Raw genomic sequence first — 23,937 nt, forward strand, 5'->3', positions numbered from 1 at the left:
ATATTGCTATGTGCAAATATGATATGATTTAGATGGGTGAAATCTAAGACAAGTTCGTCCTTCGAATTTGCCAAGTAAACGATAAGATGATTTTTAAAAGTTGCTACACTGATTTTATAAAGTTGTCGTTTGTCGCAAAACATAAAGATATGGCGTAGTTCAAAGCCATCAGCCCATTTCTAGCATGCTAAATGTTATCGTATATTGAGTACGTGTTTTTCTTAGACTATTACAATCTATTTTAATTGTTTTGCTGACTCTAAAGTCCGTAACATACTACCGCAGCGCACCCCAAGGAAGGTGCGCCGCACCATTTGAATCACTTTCGCTTGAGAGTGATTCAAATTTTAAACTTATCAAGGGACCGCGTGAAAAAAAAAACACCTACAGAACATTTATTCATTAATTACAAACGTCATTCCTTGTGACTTCCTCTCTAAAATCACTTAATTATGAAAAATTTAACAAATTTGCAATAGTGTTTTACTCACTGCGGAATAAAACTATTTTATTTAAATAGTTCCGAAGAGATTTTGTCGGTAGCCTTTTTCCCGAAATATCTAAACAGAATGTCTAAATATGTTTTGATGACATATTTTAAAGTGGTATTTATGATTAGTGTCATGATCAATAGATTCCGACCGAAAAATGGATTTTTCGGATGAGGGCTCCATAATGAATTTAAATACATATAGAACGAGATAGATATATGTTTATGTATGTGCCTTCAAAATGGGTGCTATTTATATAAGCAATTGTACGTATAGAACAATATGTCGTGTCCCTATTATATAGGTCTATGACTTGGAGGCAGTTGAAAAGGAAGAAAGACAGATGACAGTGACAGAATGTGGAGAGAAGAATTTTTTTACTAAAAGCCTCTAAAAAACTGATTGTGACATTAACATAAAAACCATATCGAATATGAATATTTAATTAAATATACCCTACATGAAAGGTCTTTATATGCTTAACTTTTAAGCACCTTCATAATCTTACTTCGTTTTGTGTAATTCCAATTCATCTAGTTTCGTGTAGATTAAAAACAATTTATGTTATTTCTCTTAACGAAAAAGTCTCAGTAAAAAATCAAATACTTAGACTATATTTCATCTCGTACAATCTCGTTTTATTTAATTTCATTTTAATTGATTAATAATAATATCTAAAATTCATCAACTTCATTTCATTTTGCTCCATTAAATTTTTCATAAAACAGATTTTACAGAATATTGGGGTGTACGGTACGATACCTTCGCTTTTCCAGTTGAAAAAATGGGATTACCGCTAGGTAAAACTTCAATTTGACACTTTTGTTTTGGCGCCAAATAACTATAAACAGTAAAAATAAGCTGCTTCCTAACAATTATTGTAGAAATTGATTGAAATACATCATATCTTATTTGGATTTAAATTTATATTATTACTTCGTTTACAATTTTTATAAAATTTTAAATATTAGAAAAAAATGAAGTTTGCGATACCAGAAATCTCCTGGCATAATCGTGATCCAGTTCTAAGTGTAGATTTTCAGCCCAAAGCGGAACCGAATGACCCGTTACGACTCGCCAGCGGTGGAACAGATTCACACGTTTTGGTAAAACTATCTTTTAATAAAAACGAACAAATAATCATTTATATTTTTATCAGCGATTATTTATACTAATGTTATTGAAAAAAAATTAAAATTAATACTAAAGTAGGATATAAAATCTATATTTTTTTAATACTAGATTTGGTATTTATCAACTACGGAGACGGGTTCAGTTCATCTTGAAGTAGCAGCTGATTTAACAAGGCATCAGAAAGCTGTGAATGTAGTGAGATGGTCACCTAATGGACAGTTATTGGCTTCTGGGGATGATGAGTCCATCATATTCATTTGGAAGCAGAAACTGGAAGAACTTTCTCCGGCAACTGAGGGTGAGGAGCAATATAAAGAAACTTGGGTTGTTTATAAGGTGAGATTTTCTTAATTATCTACTAGATATAATCTGGCTATACATATTCCATGTAGTGCCCAATTGTTCTCAGCCTCATCTCTTTTCAGTTGCATACCAACCAATACCGAGCAATGTAATACCAAGTATACACTTTCTTTTTTTTTTCCAAATTTTGCTCTTGGTTTGCTATTAAAAACTTATATTCTGTTTTCAAAATGTCATTAAAAATGCATTAAACCAAAGAAAGCCCAGAAACCCTGATTTTCATTTTGCAATAGTATTTTTGTAACAAATATCTTAAATGTACACATTTTACCTAAACATGTGGCTATTTTGAAATGGTGGCTGATTCTTCATCTCTTAAAAAGCGAACCTAATTACAGTCAGTCAAAAGTACTGAACAAGAACAATTAAAATACAATTAATATGCAGTAATTGTCATGTTTACATGAATAGCAGGATTATTTCAAATTTATAAAGAGTAATGGTAAGAATTATTCCACAAAACAGACTCTTCGAGGGCACATGGAAGATGTCCTTGACATATCCTGGAGTATGAACGGCTCACAGTTGGCTTCTGGCTCAGTAGATAACAAATTAATTGTTTGGGACATACACAGAGCTCGTTACACCACTATACTTAGTGACCACAAAGGGTTTGTGCAAGGTGTCTGTTGGGATCCTAAAGGACAGTACATAACATCTACGAGTACAGACAGGTAAGCTGAAAACAATAATATTCAAAACAATAATTTAACAGAGTAATCTCATCATAAGTAGTTACAAATATTAATGATATCAAATTAGTAGTAAAAAAGTAGTTTCTATACCTGATGAAAATATCAAAAAGGTGATGATTGGAATAACAAAGTTACCTTGACTGCTAGACAGGATTGTTGGCTTGATGCCTGCTTTGGGCAATTTGCATCTAGGTGTTTAAATCTATATTAATATGTACATATGAGTTTTTGTTTCTCATAGTAGAGGGAATCCTAATTTGATTAATTGATTATTTATTCAATATTATAAAATACTTGAAAATGTAATGTAAATAGTTCATATCAACAGAGTGTTTCGAGCATTTGATGTATCTACCAAGAAGGTTGTATCAAGAAGCAGCAAAGCATCTCTCCCGTTCCCCACTGACCATCCTCTCCACGGCTCCAGACAACGGCTATACTATGATGACACACTCCAAACATATTACCGACGACTGCAGTTCAGCCCGGACGGCCTATACATTGCAGTTCCGGCAGGGAGAGTGGAGCCAGAGGGAAAACCTGATGTAAAACCAATCAATGCTGTGTATATCTATACGAGATATTGTTTGAAAACGTGAGTATTTTTATTCATTATTTTCAGAATCCATAGACTCAGATGTGAAAAGCTAACTTTTTGCTTTCAATACGGTTTCCAGATTTGAAATTGCATATAATACATGATAAGGTTGTTTTAAAAATGTTCACGCTCAACAGTTTTATTCTGCTGATAGAAAATAACAGATTTATTTGCATGTGACATGTTGCAATTGGAGAACTCAGTTGACTTTCAGTTCAAGATTTCTTTATCTTGTTTAAATAAATAATAGCAGCTAATAGCTTCCACTCATCTATAATGCAAAAATGTATTTAACCAATGCTCGGTTGCATCTCCACTTGCAGCATGTTGCATGAAAGGCACTCATATAACTGTCCGTTACAGCCCAGTGTGTGTGGTACCATGCGGCGAGCCAGCCCTGGTGACCCGCTGGTCGCCGATAGGGTTCCGCCCCCGCGCCGCCGGGCCCGCGCCTCGCCTGCCGTCCCCGAGCGGAGCCCGGCACGTGCTGGCCGTGGGGACCAGGCGCTCCGTGTTGGTGTACGACACACAACAGAAGACTCCCATAGCCATAGTTGCCAATGTACATTACACTAGGTAACCAACTATCCTGATAATACAAAATTACAAAAAATAATTAGTAATAGTGGTTTAATCTTGACAGATAGATACCAATAATATTTTTTTTATTAAATGCCCAACATATCAAGTTCATAACATTACATCCATGATAGTGATATAGTTTGGTGAAATCAAAGAAAAATTCTGCACGACAAATCAAGGCATGTGAACCCCCATCAGAATGGATCTTAGCGAAAACGGAGTCGCAAATTTACCAACCGGAGAAACTTAGATACCTACTATAATCTGATATCGATTTTGTTAATTTAAAATCTTGAAATTTATAAAACATTTCACATTCATGGATCTTGGTTTTGTGATCACCAAGTGCGTAAGCGAGCATGAGATTAGACCATATAGCTGATTAATAATTTTTATTTTTTATTTTTATTAATGGCAATCTGCCTATACCTGCAGCAATTTCTGCGAGTGTCGTGTTATGTCTACACATGGATTAATAAGTTGCACAGTTTTATAATTGTTATTAGAGAGTGGCTTAGGCCAATGTTGGTGATGTCTATGAGCATGAGATGGGACAGACGCCTGTCTGCCATCGTCATGCAATAGTACAAAAGAACAAGCCTACTCATTATTACTGAACTGCGACCCTGCCCTTGCTGTGAGTCCACATGTAGCTTTGTCTCCTATAATTATATCACGTAGCTGTCCGGTGAATCTTGATAGAGACTGGTTTGTGATTAAGTTCCATATCACTGTTGTACTCCTTGCTGATACTTTATTTAAATGTATTCTGCAATTAGATTAACAGATCTAACATGGTCCAACAATGGTCGTATACTGGTGGCCTCCAGCACTGATGGCTTCTGCTCCATTATCACATTCAACAATGAGGAACTCGGCGAGCCACTCCCTCTAGAACCAACCACTGAAAATAAACCAGGTGATTCTATGAATAGTTTAGTAATAATTTATAACTGCTGGCAGAGTGTGAGCCTGCACAGGTATTTATTAATATCCTGCTTATTTAATGCCCATGGCAATCCTAGGTCCTTCCTTAGGCCATAATGCAATTCATTCAAAACCTGTGACGCTGTAATACCTATGGATTCCACAGAAACAATACTAGATAGGCCTTGTTGATGGGATTATCCAACCACAGAAGTCGTCGTGGCCTAAAGGATAAGGCGTCCGGTGCATTCGTATCGAGCGATGCACCGGTGTTCGAATCCCGCAGGCGGGTAGTGATTTTTCTAACGAAATACGTACTCGACAAATGTTCACGATTGACTTCTACAGTGAAGGAATAACATAGTGTAATAAAAACTAAATCCGCAAAATTATAATTACTGGTGCTAGGATCTCTTGTGAGTCCGCACGGGTACGTACCACCGCCCTGCCTGTTTCTGCCGTGAAGCAGTAATGCGTTTCGGTTTGAAGGGTGGGGCAGCCGTAGTGACTAAACTGAGAACTTAGAACTCATATCTCAAGGAGGGTGGCGGCATTTACATTGTAGATGTTTATGGGCTCCAGTAACCATTTAACACCAAGTGGGCTGTGAGCTGTGTTAAGTGGTTACTGTGTATTTGACACCACCACTTCATCCATAAGTGGGCGGTGCCTCTCACGGAGCCCGCTACCGCTTAATATTGAGACATCAGCCAGCCTATTCGTTTATCAAAAAATCAAAATACGTAATTTACTATAAATAGCAAATTAAAGACGATAGCTAACTTCTGGGTTCCGGATATTAATCATTTTAATAAATCTATACGCAGAACCAATGGAAACGCAAGACGAAAAGCCCGCAACTCAAACAGAAGCGCCGAAACCGACAAAAATAGATTCGTTCATAAAATTCAAAGCGCCAGAAAAATCGCCTAAAAATTTAAAAACACAAACAGAAATCAAAACGCCCGTCAAAATTGACTTTTTAGAGGAAGTCGCCAACCCCTCGTGGTCCGATAACAGTAACAACGAAATTATAAAACATCGAGCGAGCGAACCGATGGACTCCGACGTGACGGTCATAGAAGACAGCGGCGATATCAAACTGGTTTACGAGGAAACTGAAGGCGTCAAGTCGCCGCCTAAAACGCAACAATCCCAGAAACTGGAACCTAAAAGTAAACAAAACACTTCGCCCAAAGACAATCAGTTCTTTAGACAGGCCAAGGTGACAGATGTCAAACAGCCAATAGCGGCAACAGTGTCCAGTCCTAAAGCGCCTCGTAGGGTCAGCTTCGTAACTTTGTCAAGTCCTAAAAACGCTAAAAAGAAATAATAGTTGTTTATGATAAGTTTTAGATTATATTTTTAATGTGTAAATAAATATATATATACCAAATATTGATTTTGAATGGTATAATCCTTTTTTATAAATGTAGTGGTATTGTAGGTACTGTACTATAGTCGGATTTTTTATTAGACGAAGTCAACTGACGTTTACTGTGTTGTCAGTTTTTGATGAAATAAAAATAGTGTTGTAACAAAGTGAACGATTGAAAAAACTCCTGAACTAATGAAATTGCCTCGATTGTCTAGTGAATAGTCGGTGTGCCGAATTGCCGATATCGGGTACGGGGTTCGAATTTTAGGCGTGCTTTGTACATACCAACGACTTTTCGACGAAATATTATGTTCCTATAGTAATTACCTGTACCGAATATTGAGTGTTTTAAACATTAAGAAAAACATTGCGATGAAGCTTGTAAGACTGTCCTATTTCCAATACATCATATAGTTGAAACTATAGATGTATAAAATAGAACAATTATAGGTAGGTAATGAAAATAAAAAAAAACTGATTGTAGTTACATACTACTAGTAACATATATTGGAGCACTTTAATACAATTTTATTGTAAAATATAAATTATATTCTTTTATAATTTGAAATTAATGATTAACTCTTCATACTCATTGTTCATTCATATGATTGAACAAGAACTGAACTCATCACTATTACTTTAAATATAGCAACATTATTTCACAAAGTGACATTAGCTACTGTCAGCTGGCTTCGTCTAATTAAAAATCCGACTATACGTGACTACCTGCTAGTGCTAAGCGGACAACCCATAGTGCCTTAATACCAGAAATCCACAACTGACTGCACCAAGACGCGGCTCGTAACTTGTCCTATCCTTGCCTAGCCTCCTATTGATACGAATACCGTTGGTACTTACTCTTCATTACAAGATATTTTTGTTTGAATTAGTCAGTGGACGCGTCGCTACTGGGAGCGAGTAGGGTGTAGATATTAAAGTCAAGATATAGTAACACTTTCTAATATTATTGGAGTTCTCAGTGTTAGCTGTATCATTCACGTGATATTCATGGGCCTCAGTATCCGCTTAAGACCAAGTGGAACGAGAGCTCGTATGTTCGGACGCTTTTTTTCCTACCTATTATAGTGACCTCGAGGGGTCATGCTAGAATCACAGAAGAGGTGAGCTCACGGGGCTCTAACTTGATGAAACCTGATGCGTGACACCATCTAATGCAGTAAAATAGCGCAATTCCGCACGACTATGCACCTCCACGTCTACCTAGGTGGCTTCGAAAGTTGTACAGAAAAGTAAGAAATAAAAATCCATCCGTTGTCGGTAAACATTTTTAATAAATATTTACAATTTAATGCGCATTTATCACATACGAAATAAAAAAGTTATTAAAATCTAACAAAACACAATTACTTAGATAAAGTATTGTCCATACTTACCTATTGACAGCTTAAGTCCACATAAAATAATATTTGAAAAGTAAATTTACAAGCAACACTTTCTACTGTACTTCTGTAGCGTCTCTACCAACATATAACATAATATATCTGACTTTCCTTCCTTCCTTCCTGATCCTTTGTTTACGATATGCGTAGTATTTTCATAATTGGATGAAAATAAATGAACATATTACAATTTCGAGGTTTACGACGAGTTTCACCGCGCTTATTCGATTTTGCGTCTTAAACCGATTAGCAAACGTAATAAATTAATATATTTTTTTAAACTAAAAAAAATGGTATGGTTAATTAAGGGTCATGAAAGGTTACAAGAGCCGAGCGTGTGAAGTGGTCATACGAGCAATATTACGAACCGATATTAGATGGAAATATGAAAAAAGCAGTAACTCTAATAAATTAGATACGTGGTGTACAAAAAAAATATTTGTTCCATTTAAAATTAAAAGCAATTCGTGACATAAGTACAAATCATGTTAATTATATGTACCAATCAATGAATAGCCTCACGTCAAATATTAATGTAAATTATCATTTCTAAGGCGACCGGCATATATTTTCACAAAAACTAAAAACATTCGACAAGTTGAAATTACAATGAAAAAAAAATGCAACAATAAATCATTTAATTAGGAACAGAATTATTTATTGCCATCATAATTTGTATCAGTCGGCGAGAAAGCGAAGAGCTTGATTTTTTAAATATCTTTACGATTTGTAGAGAATGAAGACCTTTTTAAAGCAATGGACATTGATAAATAATTAAAATTATTTCTAAATCACCATGTGTATTGGTAGAGTACTCAAAAGTGAATCTATTGCAAAATGTGTTTCATATTCAGCATGAAACCTCCAAGGAATAAATACATCCTATTAATTATCTAATTTGTGTAAATTAAAAACCAAGAAATTGATAAATTTTAATATCATTACTACATTTATATCAGTTGTAATAAATTTAACATCTACATTATGTACAATAAATGTATTCACAATTGTTTTTATTGCTATCTCATTATTGATTGTAAGAACTAATTACCTTAAGCAAACTTCAAAATTAATGAGAATTTAAATTCAAAATGCTTGTTTTGGCTTGTCTCTGAAATTTCGCCAACTCCCTACACGGGCTGGACAATAAGTTTGTTCTATGATTATTGTTCAAAAAGCTGTCAGTTTTCCAGCGAAAACAATTTGTGTGTGTTTCATACTGTTTTTAATATACTTTACATTTAATTGTATAAAAAAGAAATTTGTAAATTTCTTACATTTCTGAACATACTTTACACACGGGGACAAAAATTAAAATTAGTTTTAAATTTAGCCTTTCATAACTGAATATAAATTATTACTAAGATTTATTATGTACGTAATCAGCATTTTAATATTTATTTTTTGCAATGATATTAATAATGGATATTTATATTTTTTGCAAGAGATATGCTCGTTTATTTTATTATTAATGCAAATAAATAAAAATTCTGTTATGTATTTGTATAAATATAATTTTTTGAAAACAAGAACCGTAATCAAGATATGACTGCAGAATGGATATTGAAAAGTGAGACACATTTTGTACGAACCGTCACCGATGAGTCAAAATAGATAAAAAAAGATATACAAAAAGACATAGAGACTTGGAGACTGAAATAAGAGCCGTTTCCAGAACTAATCAGTCGTCGGGCAGTCGTGCTGAGCCACACCCTCACGTATCTCGGGCTCTGTTCATGTTTCTATTGTAGAAGTGGGCTGCCTTCATTCTCCCTGTGACTCCGCAGCCCTCGCGGTGCTCAGTGGCGGAGGCGCCGCGACCTCACTAACTGTGTTGCGAACTATTCACTGTACAAGGCCAGCGGAACTCGCACTCACAACATTAGTACACGCGCACACGCGCTGGTCTGCGGCCTCGGGACTAACGATACAATTACACAATACTACTGCAGCGGCTAGATGTACATCGGTGAACGATTAGACTCAGGAGCACTCACGTTGTAGCTCAATGCGCGGGGGCGGGCCGGGGGGGAGGGGTCTCATCGGTAGAGTTTCGCGAAGTCGCGCAGCAGTTTGGTCATTTCCTTGGATTTTTCCGTACTGAAACAAATAACGATGCGTTGTGAAAATGATACATACTATAGTAGAATTATTTTGTCAGACTTTGTGCAGTTTGGGTCATAAATAATCGTTGAGGTGAAGCGAGTATTTCGCTCTTTCTTCCACTCACGGGCCTTATGAACGGGCATAGTGATGCGCATTATTGTTGTCGATAATCGTTATCGATAGTGTATTTAGTTTTGTCATTTTGTGGACTAGTGATAAAAATGAAAGTAAAAAACACTAATCGAACACTTACAGCACATATCGCCGCAGCAAGTTAACAAGAACGGCAGAAATTAACACTTTGTAACTTTTCGCGATCTATTTTCATTTCAGTGAAAATTTTTAACACATTGTTAATAATAACACGTGCTAATATGATTTTGAATAAATTCTGCCGTTTTGGTACAAAATAAAGGAGTAGCCATTGTGTCACTAAAAAAATTCAGAGAGCGAATGCACAAAATCACATTTATCTTCGACATAAGTACTTTAATTTGCAGGTAAGTACAAATGACTCATAGCATAACAATGTCTTACCACCCTTCGTGTATCACCCCGCCGCCATGTACCTGCCTTCGATGACTCATTTGTTTTTATAGATAATGAGCGTCCGCGCAACATGCTCATCGCCTTAGCCGGGATATGATTTATGACCCAAACTGCACGGACTATAGTAGAGTGGTAGAGTAGTGGGGGACCGACCTGCGCGCCGTGTTGTGGAAGTGCTGCGCCTGCAGCAGCGTGGCGGCGGCGGTGTGTCGCGCGGGCAGCTGGCGCACGGCGGCCCCCAGCCACGCGGCGCCGTGCCGTCTCTCCGCGCGCGCCAGCTCCAGCAGCACGTCGGCGGCGCCGGGCACCAGGCCGCGGTGCAGGTGCAGCACGCTGGCCTCCAGCACGGCCGCCGTCAGCGCGCCGCCGTACGTCACCACCAGCTCCTCGGCCAGCGCTGCAGCAGACGGCACGGTCAGTAGTGTGGCGGGCGGGGGGCGGGGCGGGGGGCGCGGCGGCGGCGGAGAGTGCGGTACCCTTGGCGTGCTGCGCCTCGGCGGTGTCGGGGTGCGCGGTGTTGGCGAGGCGCGCGAAGTCCGCGAGGAAGTTCATGAGCGAGGCGCTGGCGTCGCGGTGGTCGAGCGCGGCGGCGGAGCACGCGCACTGCAGGATGCTGCCCATCACGCCGCACGACAGCAGCTGCACCGGCATGCGCTGCAGGAACCTGCGCGCAGACCACGCCCGCGAGGGCTCACTCACCAACATTTTCCTGACTATTATACATTTAGACTTTCATTGACCCAAAACAATTATTTTAACCGGTGAACTAGCTAAACTTTATTAAAAGTTCATATTAATCCAATAGCGCCGCGTGTATTTTATTGATCACGACTAACACGTGCCTATGTATGTTAGACTTGGAGTGTTTAATTTGTTTTTTATTAACATTGGAACCAAGCATATGTGATTTTGTTGATTTAGAACTGTCGACTGAATTGAATATCAAATAAAAATTCATCTAAATTTTAACTAACCGATTATTTCTATTTTAATTCACTCTCAAAAGACGAAAGTGGTCTATGAAATTAAAACTTTGTAATTTTTCTTATGTAGTGGGTTTTTTATAGCTATAGTTATATATAATCTAATCACTGGTGGTAGGACCTCTTGAGAGTCCGCACGGGTAGGTACCACCACCCCGCCTATTTCCGCCGTGAAGCAGTAATGCGTTTCGGTTCGAAGGGTGGGGTAGCCGTTGTAACTATAGTGAGACCTTAGAACTTATATCTCGAGGTGGGTGGCGCATTTACGTTGTAGATGTCTATGGGCTCCAGTAACCACTTAACATCAGGTGGGCTGTGAGCTCGTCCATCCATCTAAGCAATAAAAAAAATAAAAAATAAAAATATTTTCTTCAGTGTGTTCATAATAAACATATAAAGGACAATGCCCATTTTCTATGGGCGTTTGAGCCCCTAAAAAAAGTTGTCGGGTGATGATGATTTTAACTTAATTTGATAAACAAAGAAATATCGTTTCATATTCAGAAAACGATTTTTATATTCTCACCCAGGTTTAAGAGAAATCTGTTTTTTTCTGCAGCTAAAATTAAGTTGTTAATTGTTTTCTTCGAAATCAATAATCGCTCTCATCATTATTTACAGTATTAAATAAGTTAATTGTGGTTAATGTTGCTAGAAATAAGCCCTTACGTACATTTTATTATTATTATATCCTCATAATAATAATAAAATTAAATGAAATCCGGAAGCCGGCAACGATATTGTTGTTGTTGTTTTTAAATTCGCCAACAAGCAGGCAAAGAGCGTAGCCTATACAGCCTAGTCTGTCATAGTTATATTTTTTATGTTAATAAAAATCCGGTGTATTTCTTTTTATTGCTTTTTGGGAGTTTTGACGTCAACTTGATGAATAGCACATTGAGTGAGCGTGAATTTCCGCAGACCTTTTATCTTGAAAAAAAAAACAGTCACTGCTATGTTAGCCACAGTTTTATTCCAATGCCTCAATAATCGTGAACAACGATTATTGACATTTAATACACAAAACAACACCCAATTTGTATATTATACATAAGCTATTAAAAAAAACATAAAATAAAACTTCAAGTGACGCTTTACTCGGGTTGCTGCCAAAACTCTCTGATCATATATAATAAGAATAGAGTAATGGTAGGCCATTGAGATTTTTACTAATGGAATCATTAATATCTAAAAATATTAAATAATCCATGGTTTTAAGTAATAATTATTATTACAATACATAAATATTGAATTGAACAACAATAAACTAAAAAGTCTGTGAATTATAACCATTAGCAATTTTTTTAATTTGTTGTTCAAATCACAGACAACTCTTTCGTTTGTCAGCATATAAGTTTACTATAAGGCTGTATGGGCTAATTTTCCCTTTGTCTATTGGCGAATTTAAAAACTATGGCACTCAGTTTTCGGATGTTATCAAATAAGTAATTTTTTTTTTTGTAAAACAATGCCAGGGTGAAAGAAATGTTGATACATAAACTAAACAACATGAAAAAATAAGGCATAGTTTTTCAAGTACAAATAGTTTTGTCATGAAGTTGGCCCACTTTTGGGCATTGTCCTTTCTAAAAAACTTTTGTGTTCGTTTATTTTTAGGGGTATGAAGTTAAAAGATGTGATAGGTTTCTTGGCTTAATGATAACGAAAGCTGCGATGTCGAAGCGATTTGTATCGAAGTGCAGAACCTGCTGAATATTCCGGTGAAGGTTTGGCAGAAGTGCGGGCGGCCACGCAGACAACTTGAGTGGACGTTGACTTTTATTGGATTTTGAGATATTCCAGGGGAACAACCTTAGCTACGAACCCCAAACTAGCCACGAGGTGTATATGAAACTGAGTTTAAAAAAGCGGCAACATTGTTAAGATATTTGATAGTTTGCTAGAACAAGGCTGTCCAAATTACATACCTTTGCGGGCTAATTAAGCTTACTACATAAGCTGGAAAGTATAAAAGCGGCTGGGCCACAGAAAAAGATACTTTTAAAAACAGAATATTTTCCGGGAACTCCCCCAATATACAAGTACAAGATACACTTTTATATGATGTCATGGGAATGGAATGTTACAAGAATCTTTGATAAATTATACCAAATATTGGTTATATGTTTTGACAAAGTGTTCTATTATCCAAAATATTTTCTAATTAAAACATACAAAATGTATTTAACATTACAACAAAAAGTAATTACACTTCAAAAATGGTTCCACGTAAATAGCTACTGCGGAGGGCGGGGCTTAAAATAGCCACAGAACGGCGCGCCAGTTCGCTGTGGAACTCGTGTCGTGCGGTCGTGTTGCCTCAGTTTTCGGTTGAACAGATAGATAATTATTATTTTGCGCATTTTAATTTTGCAAATATGCAATCGTGTGTCGTGAAATGGTGTAAAAGCCTTACAGATATGAAAAACAGTGGAATTAGCTTTCATAAGTAAGTATACAAACATCGTAAAATTTCATACTATTGATGATAGATAATGTTATGCAATATGTACGATTACTTTTTCTATGCAGTAGTAGTTCTTTATACTGCTCGGATAAAATATAAGTTTTATTTAAGTAACAAGTATGATATTATGCAGCGATAACAAATGATTTTATTACTGCAGATTTCCTACAAATGAAATTCAACGTAAAAAATGAATAGCCGCTTGTGATAGTACGCTTGGAAAGAAATGAAACAAATTGGATTGGATTGGCATTGCAAAAATAGCACAATATGCAGCATACACTTTCAAAATGAGGCCATGTACATCCTTGAAAGTGGAAGTCGTGTGCCTTACACCTTGTATATTAGTAGTAGTAGTAGTAGTAGTAGTAGTATTGATTTTAAGTTTAATTATCATATTTTCATCTCATGTACTGACTTATAAATTGTATTTATTTCTATTGCAGTAACAAAGTCATTTAATTAAAAAAACGAGAAAATATTTCATGAATTCATTACTACTGCATAACGTCATCGTCATAAGGGTGCGCTGGGTGGCGCTTGCGAACCGTGACCTTGGCGCGACCAATCGCGTGCGAGCGCTTGTTTATGAAAGAGTGTGAGTGTTCGTTGTATTTGCGTTTATTTGTGTGCGTAAGTGGAACCATAATCTAAAATGCAATTGAAGGAAAGTTACTGTTCCATAGTTTTATTATTCGTAGTATTTAGTTATTTCGCGTGTCGTGGACTTGATATTATATTTGAAGTAAGAATAATGAGGCGCTCTCTGACCTGATGAAGAGCCGGAACAGATCGTCGACGGTGTCGGGGTGGTCCCTGAAGCCGTGGTCCCGCTGCAGCAGCGCGAAGGCGGGCGGCAGCAGGTCGGCCAGCAGCCCCGCCAGCGCCGCCGCGCAGCCCGGGCGCGCCGCCAGCTCGTCCACCAGCACGGAGCACAGGTACAGCACGCACGAGTGCGCGTGCCGCGGGTACAGCTGCGCCAGCGCGCCGCACAGCGCCGGCAGCAGCGCCGCGCCCGCCCCGCGCGCCGCCCGCACGCCGAACCGCGCCGCCCGGCACACGCGCTCCATCACGCGCTCCTCGCCGCCGAACCTGCGGGGTGCACGCGGTCAGCGAGGGGGGAGGAACTCTCGCGCGGGGGGAGTGGGGGGGGGGGCGCTACTCACTTGTCCATGACGTCGATGAGCACGGGCCACGCCTCGGTGAGCGCCGGCAGACAGGGGTGCGTTTCGGACGCCGCGACGCTTTTGAGGTCGGCGGAGAGCGTGAGGTCGCGGTACAGCGCTGCGAGTCGGTCGAGGTACAGCACGGGGTCCGACGTGGTGCCGCGCTTGATGGGCTGCCGAGCCGAGCACAGCCGACGGAGCCCCTCCAGTTGGGGGGCTGACGCTTCGCAGAGGGCTGCGCTCATCTGAAAACAATTATTGTATTCTTTGTATTCTGATTGACAACCTGTGTTATTAGCAATATTAAGGGTGTAACCACTACAATAAGTCCGTGCGGTAAGGCATGTGTGTGTACCTGGTCGGGCGGCAGGCTGGCCACGACGGGCGCGACGGCCCGCATGAGCGCGGCGGCGGCGGGCGGCGGCGCGGCGAGCTGGTCCAGCGCCTGCACGGCGCCCAGCAGCTTGCCGATGTGCTCGGCCGCTCCGCCGGGACACGCCTTGCAGATGTTCTGTTGCGAGACGTCACAGTGTGAATGACCTTGGAACGTAATGTGGGAGTCCCGATTGTGTGTAGGTGAAAAAATGGGGCCCTAAAAATAAGATTCTCAAAGTGGACAGTAGACAAAATAAGTTTGGGAGCCCCTGGTGTAAGGAGACGTTACCTGCAGCGCGGTGGCGGCGGGCAGCGCCAGCCGGGGCTGCGGCAGGGCGGCCAGCAGCATGGCCACGCAGGGCGCCAGGCACGACGCCGCGTGCCGCTCCACCCAGTCCGCCAGCTCGCCCAGCAGCAGGATGCACGTGGCGCGCACGCCCAGGTGGCTGCTGGAGGGCATCGACAGTATCGCTTCCACCACCTTCGGCACGTATTCGTATTCATCCCTGGGAAACAACAAATCTATTTTTATAAGACCCTTCACATAAGTTTTTCTTAATAACATGTGTAGAGGTACTTTTCATTGAGCAGATGTTTTTTTTTCCTACCTATGCTGATAGCCTTGAGAGGCTATTTCAGTTTAACCATAACGTGTGTAGGTGAGCTCACGGGGCTCAAACCGGAGTGTTGCTAACACTAACCCTAGCAAGAGCAGTGCTTTGCAGAACCTACCACCGGATCGGAAACGCGACCCACTGAGAAGATCCGGCGAGAAACTCAGCGGGATGTATATTTATTTAGATACCGTTTAGTCTTCTTTGATCATTTGAATTTTAAGCCTTAGAGCGCGAACCGTCGATAGACCGACTCTATGAATGCGTATAAAGTCTGAAATGTCAGAATAGCGACTATTGCGCTGTTTGATAATAGGTATCGACCTGTACGACCGTGTCTTAGCGTGCATATGTACCATATAACATTTCTATTAAGTGAATAATATTTATTACTAACCATTTAAAATTATTACATACATAGTACTTATTACTTTTTTCGAAATTCTCGGATTAAAAAATGTACTCGCTGATATTGAAAAGTCTATTGGATATTTTGAGTTGTTTTTTACTTCTCTGGTCATCAAAACAGCAGTAAAAACATCCCAGGGATACCAACCAGATCCAAACAAAATTTTGGTCTAAAGAGGTTAAAAGGGACGAAGCTTTGCCGTTGTGTGGTCTGTAGTAACAAGGAGGGATAAGGACTGACTCGATCTTCGATTGTGCGCTGTGAAAACGGAGTCCATGGGGTTTGTGTGGGGAAACACTTACGTCAATGATATTATTTATAATCTAGTTTTTTTTTTGTTTTTATTAAATACATTTTTTTACTGGTTGTAGGACCTCTTGTGAGTCCGCACGGGTAGGTACCACCGCCCCGCCTATTTCTGCCGTGAAGCAGTAATGCGTTTCGGTTTGAAGGGTGGGGCAGCCGTTGTAACTATACTGAGACCTTAGAACTTATATCTCAAGGTGGGTGGCGCATTTACGTTGTAGATGTCTATGGGTTCCAGTAACCACTTAACACCAGGTGGGCTGTGAGCTCGTCCACACATCTAGGCAATAAAAAAGAAGAAAAATACATACACTTATATGAATGTTTCATTTGAGCAGTTTGACATGTCCCTTACACATATCAGAAAGAATTACGAAAATTCCTCTACATTTGAGGAAAACAATAAAGATTATGTGCACACTTAATTAATAAGGTATTTTTTTTCACAAACCTTTAGCACTTTTCGCAGAGTATGTGAAATTAAGCTCAGCACTAAAATAATTAAAACACTGCTATATATACATGAGATCTGCCCGGACGACAAATAGTGTGAGGATGGATCAGCTTGTGGTATAAAATAGGTAGTCATCATCATCATAGTTATTACACCAACAATAACATCCGTTGATAGCATCAATCCTCATCATATGCCCAAGAAGGGTGACCGGTCGGACCCATCGAGTTATAGGCCTATCACGATAACTTCCTTGCTTTCCAAGGTGATGGAGCGAATAATAAATACGCAACTCCTGAAGTATCTTGAGGATCGCCAGCGGATCAATGACCGACAGTACGATTTCCGTCACGGTCGCTCAGCTGGCGATCTTCTTGTATACTTTACTCACAGGTGGGCTGAAGCCTTGGAGAGCAAGGGCGAGGCTCTTGCTGTGAGCCTTGATATCGCGAAGGCATAGAGCACTTCTGTCGAAGTTACCATCGTACGGAATCCCCGCGACTCTGCAAGTGGGTCGCTAGCTTTTTGGATGGGTGGAGCATCACGGTCGTTGTAGAACGGCGCCGCAATTCCAATGAATATCCCTGCAACCTTCCAAGAGCATTGGGATACTTGGGGTCGACATTTCGAGCGATGTCCAATTTTGAAGTCATTTGGAAGGCAAAGCCAAGTTGGCGTCAAATATGCTGGGATTCTTCAACAGAGCGAAGCGGTACTTCACGCCTGGACAAAGATTTTTGCTTTACAAAGCACAAGTCCGGCCTCGCGTGGAGTACTGCTCCCACCTCTCCGGGCCGGCTCCCAAATACCAGCTTCTCCCATTTGACTCCATACAGGAGAGAGCCGTTCGGATTGTCAATAATCCCATTCTCACGGATCGTTTGGAACCTCTGGTTCTGCGGAGAGACTTCGGTTCCCTCTTTATTTTGTACCGTATGTTCCTTGCGGGGAGCTCTGAGGAATTGTTTGAGGTGATTTCATCATCTCGTTTTTATCATCGAACCGCCCGCCACCAGAGTAGAGTACATACATACTGCCTGAAGTCACGTTTCCAGAGATCATTTTTGTCACGTACGTACGTTGCCTTTAGAATGAGGTCTCCCCTCCATGGGGTTTCCCGAGCGCTACAACATTTCCTTCTAGAAACCAGGCTTGTAGAGACTATTATACGGTAAGCAGCAACTTGGCTCTGCCCCGGACATTGCTGACGTCCATGAGCGACGGTAAACACTCGCCATCAGGTGAGCCGTATGTTCGTCTACCTATACGGCAATAATAATAAAAAAAGATTAAAAGCACTACGCAGTTTTGGTTTGTTCACTATTGCGTTGGAAACTTTTATCTGCAGAATGAAATAGTAGAAATGACTGATACTAAGGACAATGAATCAACTAGCTAATAATAAATTTAAAGTAATAGTGTAAGATGATTTTTAATACACAGCCATGAAAATCGTGGTTTAATATTTGTTAAACCACAACACTGACTGATTTTCTCCTATTTGGTATAGTCAAGTGCATGAGTGCTTCAAGAATTAACATTTCTGTATAGAGGATATGTAAAGACCTTTGAATAAAGGTGACAAAGTTATCAGAGAAATAACCCCTACTTGCTCCTCAAATAATGTAAGACCTCGCAAAGCTCAGAAAACCAGTTTTAGTAACAACCTGCAGTTAGAAACTATAAGTTATCCTCCATATTCGCCAGACCTAGCCCCAATTGATTACCCCCTTTTCCACAATTCGGACAATTTCCTGCAAGGAAAAAATTTTGTTCTCAGGAAGTGGTACAAAACACCATTGTAGACTTCGGAGAGTACAGATCCTGAGATTTTTTTTTCTATAAAGGCATAAGTTGCCTTCCCTTGAGATACTACAAATTTATGGATAAGGGGGGTAAATATTGAAATAAGTTTTTTTTTTTATTTTTTTTTATTTTTTTTTTATTGCCTTTGTAGGCAGACGAGCATACGGCCCACCTGTCTTAAACACAATATTTTAGTTTTCTAATATGAAATATAAATAGAAATTTCATGTTTTAACTTTTAAGAGCAAATTTAAAAACTTACGGTAAGATATTTCTAGCAACAGACTGCATAACGAAGAGAGCAGCTTCTGTCTGTTCCCATGAAATGTTAGATTGTAATGCAGCAAACATTTGTCTGAAAACTGAACTTGATCCCACTATGAACACCACATCCTTGATCAGACTCATCACTTTTTGACGGAATTCCTGTAACAATATTGATTAGGGTAATATTGATCTGGGTATCTTCAATATACACTATTATTATACTTATACTAATATTACTATATAAAAATATTAAAACGTAACTAAGAGTAAACTCTTGGCACATTTTTTTTTTAATATCCAATAATTAAGTTTTCATAATAAGTTTTGAAAGCATTGCATAGGATTGTACCACCACTCTACCTGCTTTTTATCCAAAGTAATCATGAATTCCAGTTTGCAGGGTAGTATATACATATATATAGTATTTTCACCACAATTGAGACTTCAACTTTACTTGTCAATGTATGTGGCAATATTGATGTTCTGACATCTAGGGGCTCCATTTACATAACATTAGATGTCCAAGTGAAAGTGTGAGCTTGTCTACTATAATCGCCAGTAAAAAAGCAAGTATCACAGCTGGTGTAGCTGGGGGTAACCACAAGCATACTTTTTGAGCAGTTTTCTTTTGCTTTTTATTAAATTAAAATATTTCCAAATGCAGAAAAACTATAATTTCCTATAACCTTGACACTGCAAAAATTTAATAGCAATATCATTCATTTAACATTTCGTCGTTATCAAACCAAAATCTGCAATGTGCACTTTTTGAGTTTTTTTCTTTTTGACCTTTTCATATAGTTCACAGCCCTATCTACCATATAAAAAAAAACTGTTATGTGTCTATAGCTTTAATATTTATCTATAGCTTTCATTTGATATACATAGTTCTTAAAAATTCACTTTTATATAAAATTTCATACGAAAATGTTTTTACTCGTTAATTCAAAATAGAGTTTTTGCACATAGCAGATTTTGGTTTGACAGCGACGATTTTCAGACATGTTGTCTGAACTCTTCCTCATAATTGTATTTCAGGCATCCTTATGAATATACACACAGTACTGAGACAACAAACTTATTTGTTACATAGTTTTAAAAGACCTACATAAAAATCATCAGTTTCGTCGGGCAATTGTGTCAAGTCAGGTTCACATTGACAATGCCTTGCCAAAGCTTCGATCAACCTCTCTATATGAGGTTTAAATGCATCTGTTAATGGTTGGTGATCTCTCCTGTACACTTCCTCTGATAATCTGTACCATAAATTAAATGTTATTTCTGCCACCTGAAAAAGAATAAAAATATTCTCAAACGTAATTCTGAGTACTTTTATATATACTGTAGTTATAATTAAATTAGAGGAGTCATTAATATTCAATATAATGGTGCGTGGAGCATGCAGGTAAGTGCTATGGATATTTTAAATATCATCCATTATAATTTCAAATTTAGACCCCATATCTAAAGATTAAAGACATGTCTAAATGACAAGATAAAATATTCTAGTTGTAGGCCTGAGGGAATCATGTGATCCCCTTAACATCAAGTAGAATGTTTATTTATTTATATTTAATTAAATTAAAAGATTTATTAATCCATAAGAGAAATGGTATCTTCATCTGCATTATGCATCTGTAATAGCTACATCAATATTACAAGGCCTACAAGCACTATTAATAGTAGAAATTTAGGATGTATAGCATCCCTGGTTGGTTTACCAGAAAGGAGAGTATAAATCAGTTTATATAACAAAATTCTCAGGTAAGAAGTAATCTGAGATGAAATATTTTAAATCATTTCAGTATTAATTTTATATTGTACTGAAATTATTATTTACTGTTAATTAATTTTTAATTTGGAGAAAGTATTTAAGAATATGATTATTCTTACCTCATAGTCATGATATCCAACACAAACTAAAGCTAATTCTAATGATTTCATTGCAAAATGTGAATTTCCATTATCAGTACAATCAATTATTTTCATCAGAAATGATTCAGCTAGTTCTGTGAACACTCTGGCATAATTGGACACTTTTTCCTCTTCCTCATGAGCAACAGCCAAGTGGTAGCTTTCTTCTAATGCCACCACACTGTCAAATAGCAACCTATCTATATTTTCATGGTCATTAACTTCTTCTAAGCATTGTAATAGTGCACATATACAATCAGAAGAAGCATCATGCAATGTATTGATAGAATTGTGGTCTCTCAAAACTTGTAAGCTATATCCTATGACAGTGTTTTGGGGTATCTCATGTAAGTTCACTGCTCGGACTTGCAGCCATGACGTCATGCACTTTATAGATTTTAAGCCCACATTTGTACTACCTTGTGAATTATTCAGACACTGTTTAAGAAATAACATTACTGTCTGTGAATTCAAACGGAGCTGGGATTTTATGTCTTCTCTGCGATTTTCACCCAATTTTAAATTCGAGGAGTCAATTTCTTGAGGTAGTAATGTCAAAATCTCCAATAGTAGATATTCTTTGTTTGAAAATAATTTTATGAGGTCACTTATGCAGTCTTGCCAAGATGGCATTTGGAGGGCAAGATCCGCCAATGCCAAGCTAAGCTGCGTGAGAATTGAAGATGTGGTGTCCGGAGTCGTGCGCTCCAGGTGAGCTATCAGAGTGTCACGAAGTGGTACATGAGATTCTGCTGGTAGCTCTGAAAGGTTGTGCTGAATTTTCGCTCTCATCGTTTGTGCCGCGAAATAACAGGAATTGAAGTCCTTTTTTTGCTGCAACAACTCGTCGGCAATCTTCCATGAGTGGATCTGTGAGGAATTTTAGGTTATGTACATTTTCATGTTATATTAACATGATGAACTATATCAAATCACTAATCCCAAGTTGAATAAAAATAAGTACACAATTTAATACTTACGGATTTCTGTACATCGGCAAGCCATAGCGAAGCCTTCTCAATTTCATTTCCATTTGGGCCATCGTACAGAGCGCTGATCGCCTGGTAAACAGTGTCCATTGAAGGAGCATCCATCGTGGAGATTTAAATTCTTATACTAATCTCAACCCCACACTTTTCTGGTGCATAAAATGTTACTTTTCATATCTACTTATGAAAGTATTGTTTCGAATCAAATTTGATTACAAAAAGAAACTCAAAACGAAACGACAACGAACCACAAATTGTGAATGACAGATGACAAATTCGAGTCAGTCAGCAGGGCTGAGCTCGAAATCGTATTAACTATGATTCAAGTTGACTGGAAAACGAAGTTGTAATATTTTAATTTCTTCTTCTTCTTAGTCGTGTCACTCTTGACAGAGTGGTCGTGATCGTCATGTAGTGTTGGAAGGGGCAGACTTGATGCGTCTCAATTAATTTACCTACCTATTAAGTCTGCAGAACCCAAACAAGTAGCATTGAGATTTTCTTGACAAAAAACAGATCTTATGTAACGTTAGTGTAATTTAATTCTTGGGATGTAATCATCGGACAATGCTTTACAGGTTCAAACATATTCAGAGGACAAAACTTGAGCAGTAGACCGTATCCCTATTTTAAGAAGATTGATTAAAAACTTTTTTTTTATAATCATTATATGATTAATAACGACAGAAAGACACGTAGAGAAAGATGTAGAAATCAAACGAGAAGTTTGTCTTACCGCGTAAAATACCGCTTGATTAATGAAATGATTTGATAAGGACCAAATCCTAGAATATTTAAATAATTAAAAAATATTTTTTTTTTATTGCCCTTGTAGACAGACGAGCATACGGCCCACCTGATGGTGAGTGGTTACCGTCGCCCATGGACTTCAGCAATGCCAGGGGCAGAGCCAAGCCGCTGCCTACCGAGGTTAAGTATAAATGATCATACCAAGTTTGTTCTTGAAACATACAATTTAGTTATGTTAGTATTGTTATGCTATTTAACCACTATTATTATTATTAATTTTTTTCTTAATTGAGTTATAATATATATCCGAAAGAAGTTATTTTTTTTTTTTTTAAACAACCACACCACGTTAACCGGTCCCGTGATAAGTTCGTAAAGAACTTGTGTTACAGGTACAGATAACGGATATAAATGTAAGATTTTTATTATACACATACATATATTTAATATACATCCATAACCCTGGAAAAGACATTTATATATATCATACAAATATCTTCCCTTGGCGGGATTCGAACCCGCGACCACCTTGTGTAGTGACCATGTCACTTACCACTACACCAGACGGCCGTTACTTACTTATAGTTTTACTTATAGTGATTATTATTAATAATTACTGTGAAATATTAATTAATTTCTGATAATCTATGATGTAGATTTAAATAAGTAGCTGGTATAATAACAGTGGATGTATGGTTCATTTAAGTCCAAAGAGTATCGATGAAATGTATTGGTACAGCACCGCGGAGTCATTGTTAAAAGTTTTAATTTTCTAACTATTTGGCAGCAAAGCTTAATGGTTGGTTTTTTAAGAGTTTGTGGCGACTAAAAGGTCAATGTCAATTCCTCATTTACGTAGAAAGACTTCAACCTATTTGGAGGTATTTGAAAAGTACAGGGAAGATGACAAAACAAAATGTAGAGTGGAGAAAAAATAATGTAAAAGGCTTTTTTTAAACGAATTGAGAAAATAATAGAAATACGTACTATTTAATTATGCGCGTTTCATTACTGAGACCCTTTATAATAAAAAAATTGTCATTACTCTATTCTTTCGGGCCTAGTAAACTTTAGACCTTGCCTTTTGGCTTAAGCCAGGAACGAAAGCACATTAGAGCATCTAAATAGGTATTTATTAACCACTGAATGTTTATAGTGTATGTACCCTTGTCCTGTTTCATAATGCAAAGCGTCGTGATGACGGCTGAATGACA

The 23,937-nt window shown here is 38.3% G+C and overlaps 2 protein-coding genes across 2 annotated transcripts; one reads left to right on the forward strand and one right to left on the reverse strand.

The window, feature by feature from the left end:
• The first annotated feature begins 1,268 nt into the window (after window positions 1-1,268).
• Caf1-105 (chromatin assembly factor 1, p105 subunit) lies at window positions 1,269-6,186 on the forward strand. Its single transcript, XM_028175271.2, has 7 exons — window positions 1,269-1,597; window positions 1,734-1,961; window positions 2,454-2,662; window positions 3,012-3,278; window positions 3,645-3,857; window positions 4,643-4,782; window positions 5,618-6,186. The coding sequence occupies exons 1-7, from the start codon at window positions 1,469-1,471 to the stop codon at window positions 6,121-6,123; spliced, it is 1,692 nt and encodes a 563-aa protein (XP_028031072.2). The 5' UTR covers window positions 1,269-1,468; the 3' UTR covers window positions 6,124-6,186.
• Window positions 6,187-7,440: 1,254 nt separating this feature from the next.
• Tnpo-SR (transportin 3) lies at window positions 7,441-22,369 on the reverse strand. The gene is made up of 11 exons (XM_028175105.2): window positions 21,965-22,369; window positions 20,964-21,854; window positions 20,179-20,358; window positions 19,066-19,229; window positions 15,504-15,720; window positions 15,195-15,350; window positions 14,840-15,084; window positions 14,445-14,765; window positions 10,700-10,887; window positions 10,377-10,620; window positions 7,441-9,668 (listed from the first exon to the last, which is right to left on the reverse strand). The coding sequence occupies exons 1-11, from the start codon at window positions 22,076-22,078 to the stop codon at window positions 9,608-9,610; spliced, it is 2,781 nt and encodes a 926-aa protein (XP_028030906.2). The 5' UTR covers window positions 22,079-22,369; the 3' UTR covers window positions 7,441-9,607.
• Window positions 22,370-23,937: the final 1,568 nt, after the last annotated feature.

The sequence above is a fragment of the Bombyx mandarina genome, chromosome 12, assembly GCF_030267445.1.
Source record: "Bombyx mandarina strain Sakado chromosome 12, ASM3026744v2".
Taxonomy (NCBI): domain Eukaryota; kingdom Metazoa; phylum Arthropoda; class Insecta; order Lepidoptera; family Bombycidae; genus Bombyx; species Bombyx mandarina.

Coding starts and splice junctions, on each gene's coding strand:
- Tnpo-SR (XM_028175105.2), bottom strand. CDS start 22,078: ATGGATGCTCCTTCAATGGACACTGTTTACCAGGCGATCAGCGCTCTG. Junction 15,351..15,503: donor CCGCCGCCACCGCGCTGCAG/GTAACGTCTCCT, acceptor GTCTCGCAACAG/AACATCTGCAAGGCGTGTCC. Junction 10,888..14,444: donor CTGTTCCGGCTCTTCATCAG/GTCAGAGAGCGC, acceptor GTCTGCGCGCAG/GTTCCTGCAGCGCATGCCGG.
- Caf1-105 (XM_028175271.2), top strand. CDS start 1,469: ATGAAGTTTGCGATACCAGAAATCTCCTGGCATAATCGTGATCCAGTT. Junction 2,663..3,011: donor ACATCTACGAGTACAGACAG/GTAAGCTGAAAA, acceptor TCATATCAACAG/AGTGTTTCGAGCATTTGATG. Junction 3,858..4,642: donor GCCAATGTACATTACACTAG/GTAACCAACTAT, acceptor TTCTGCAATTAG/ATTAACAGATCTAACATGGT.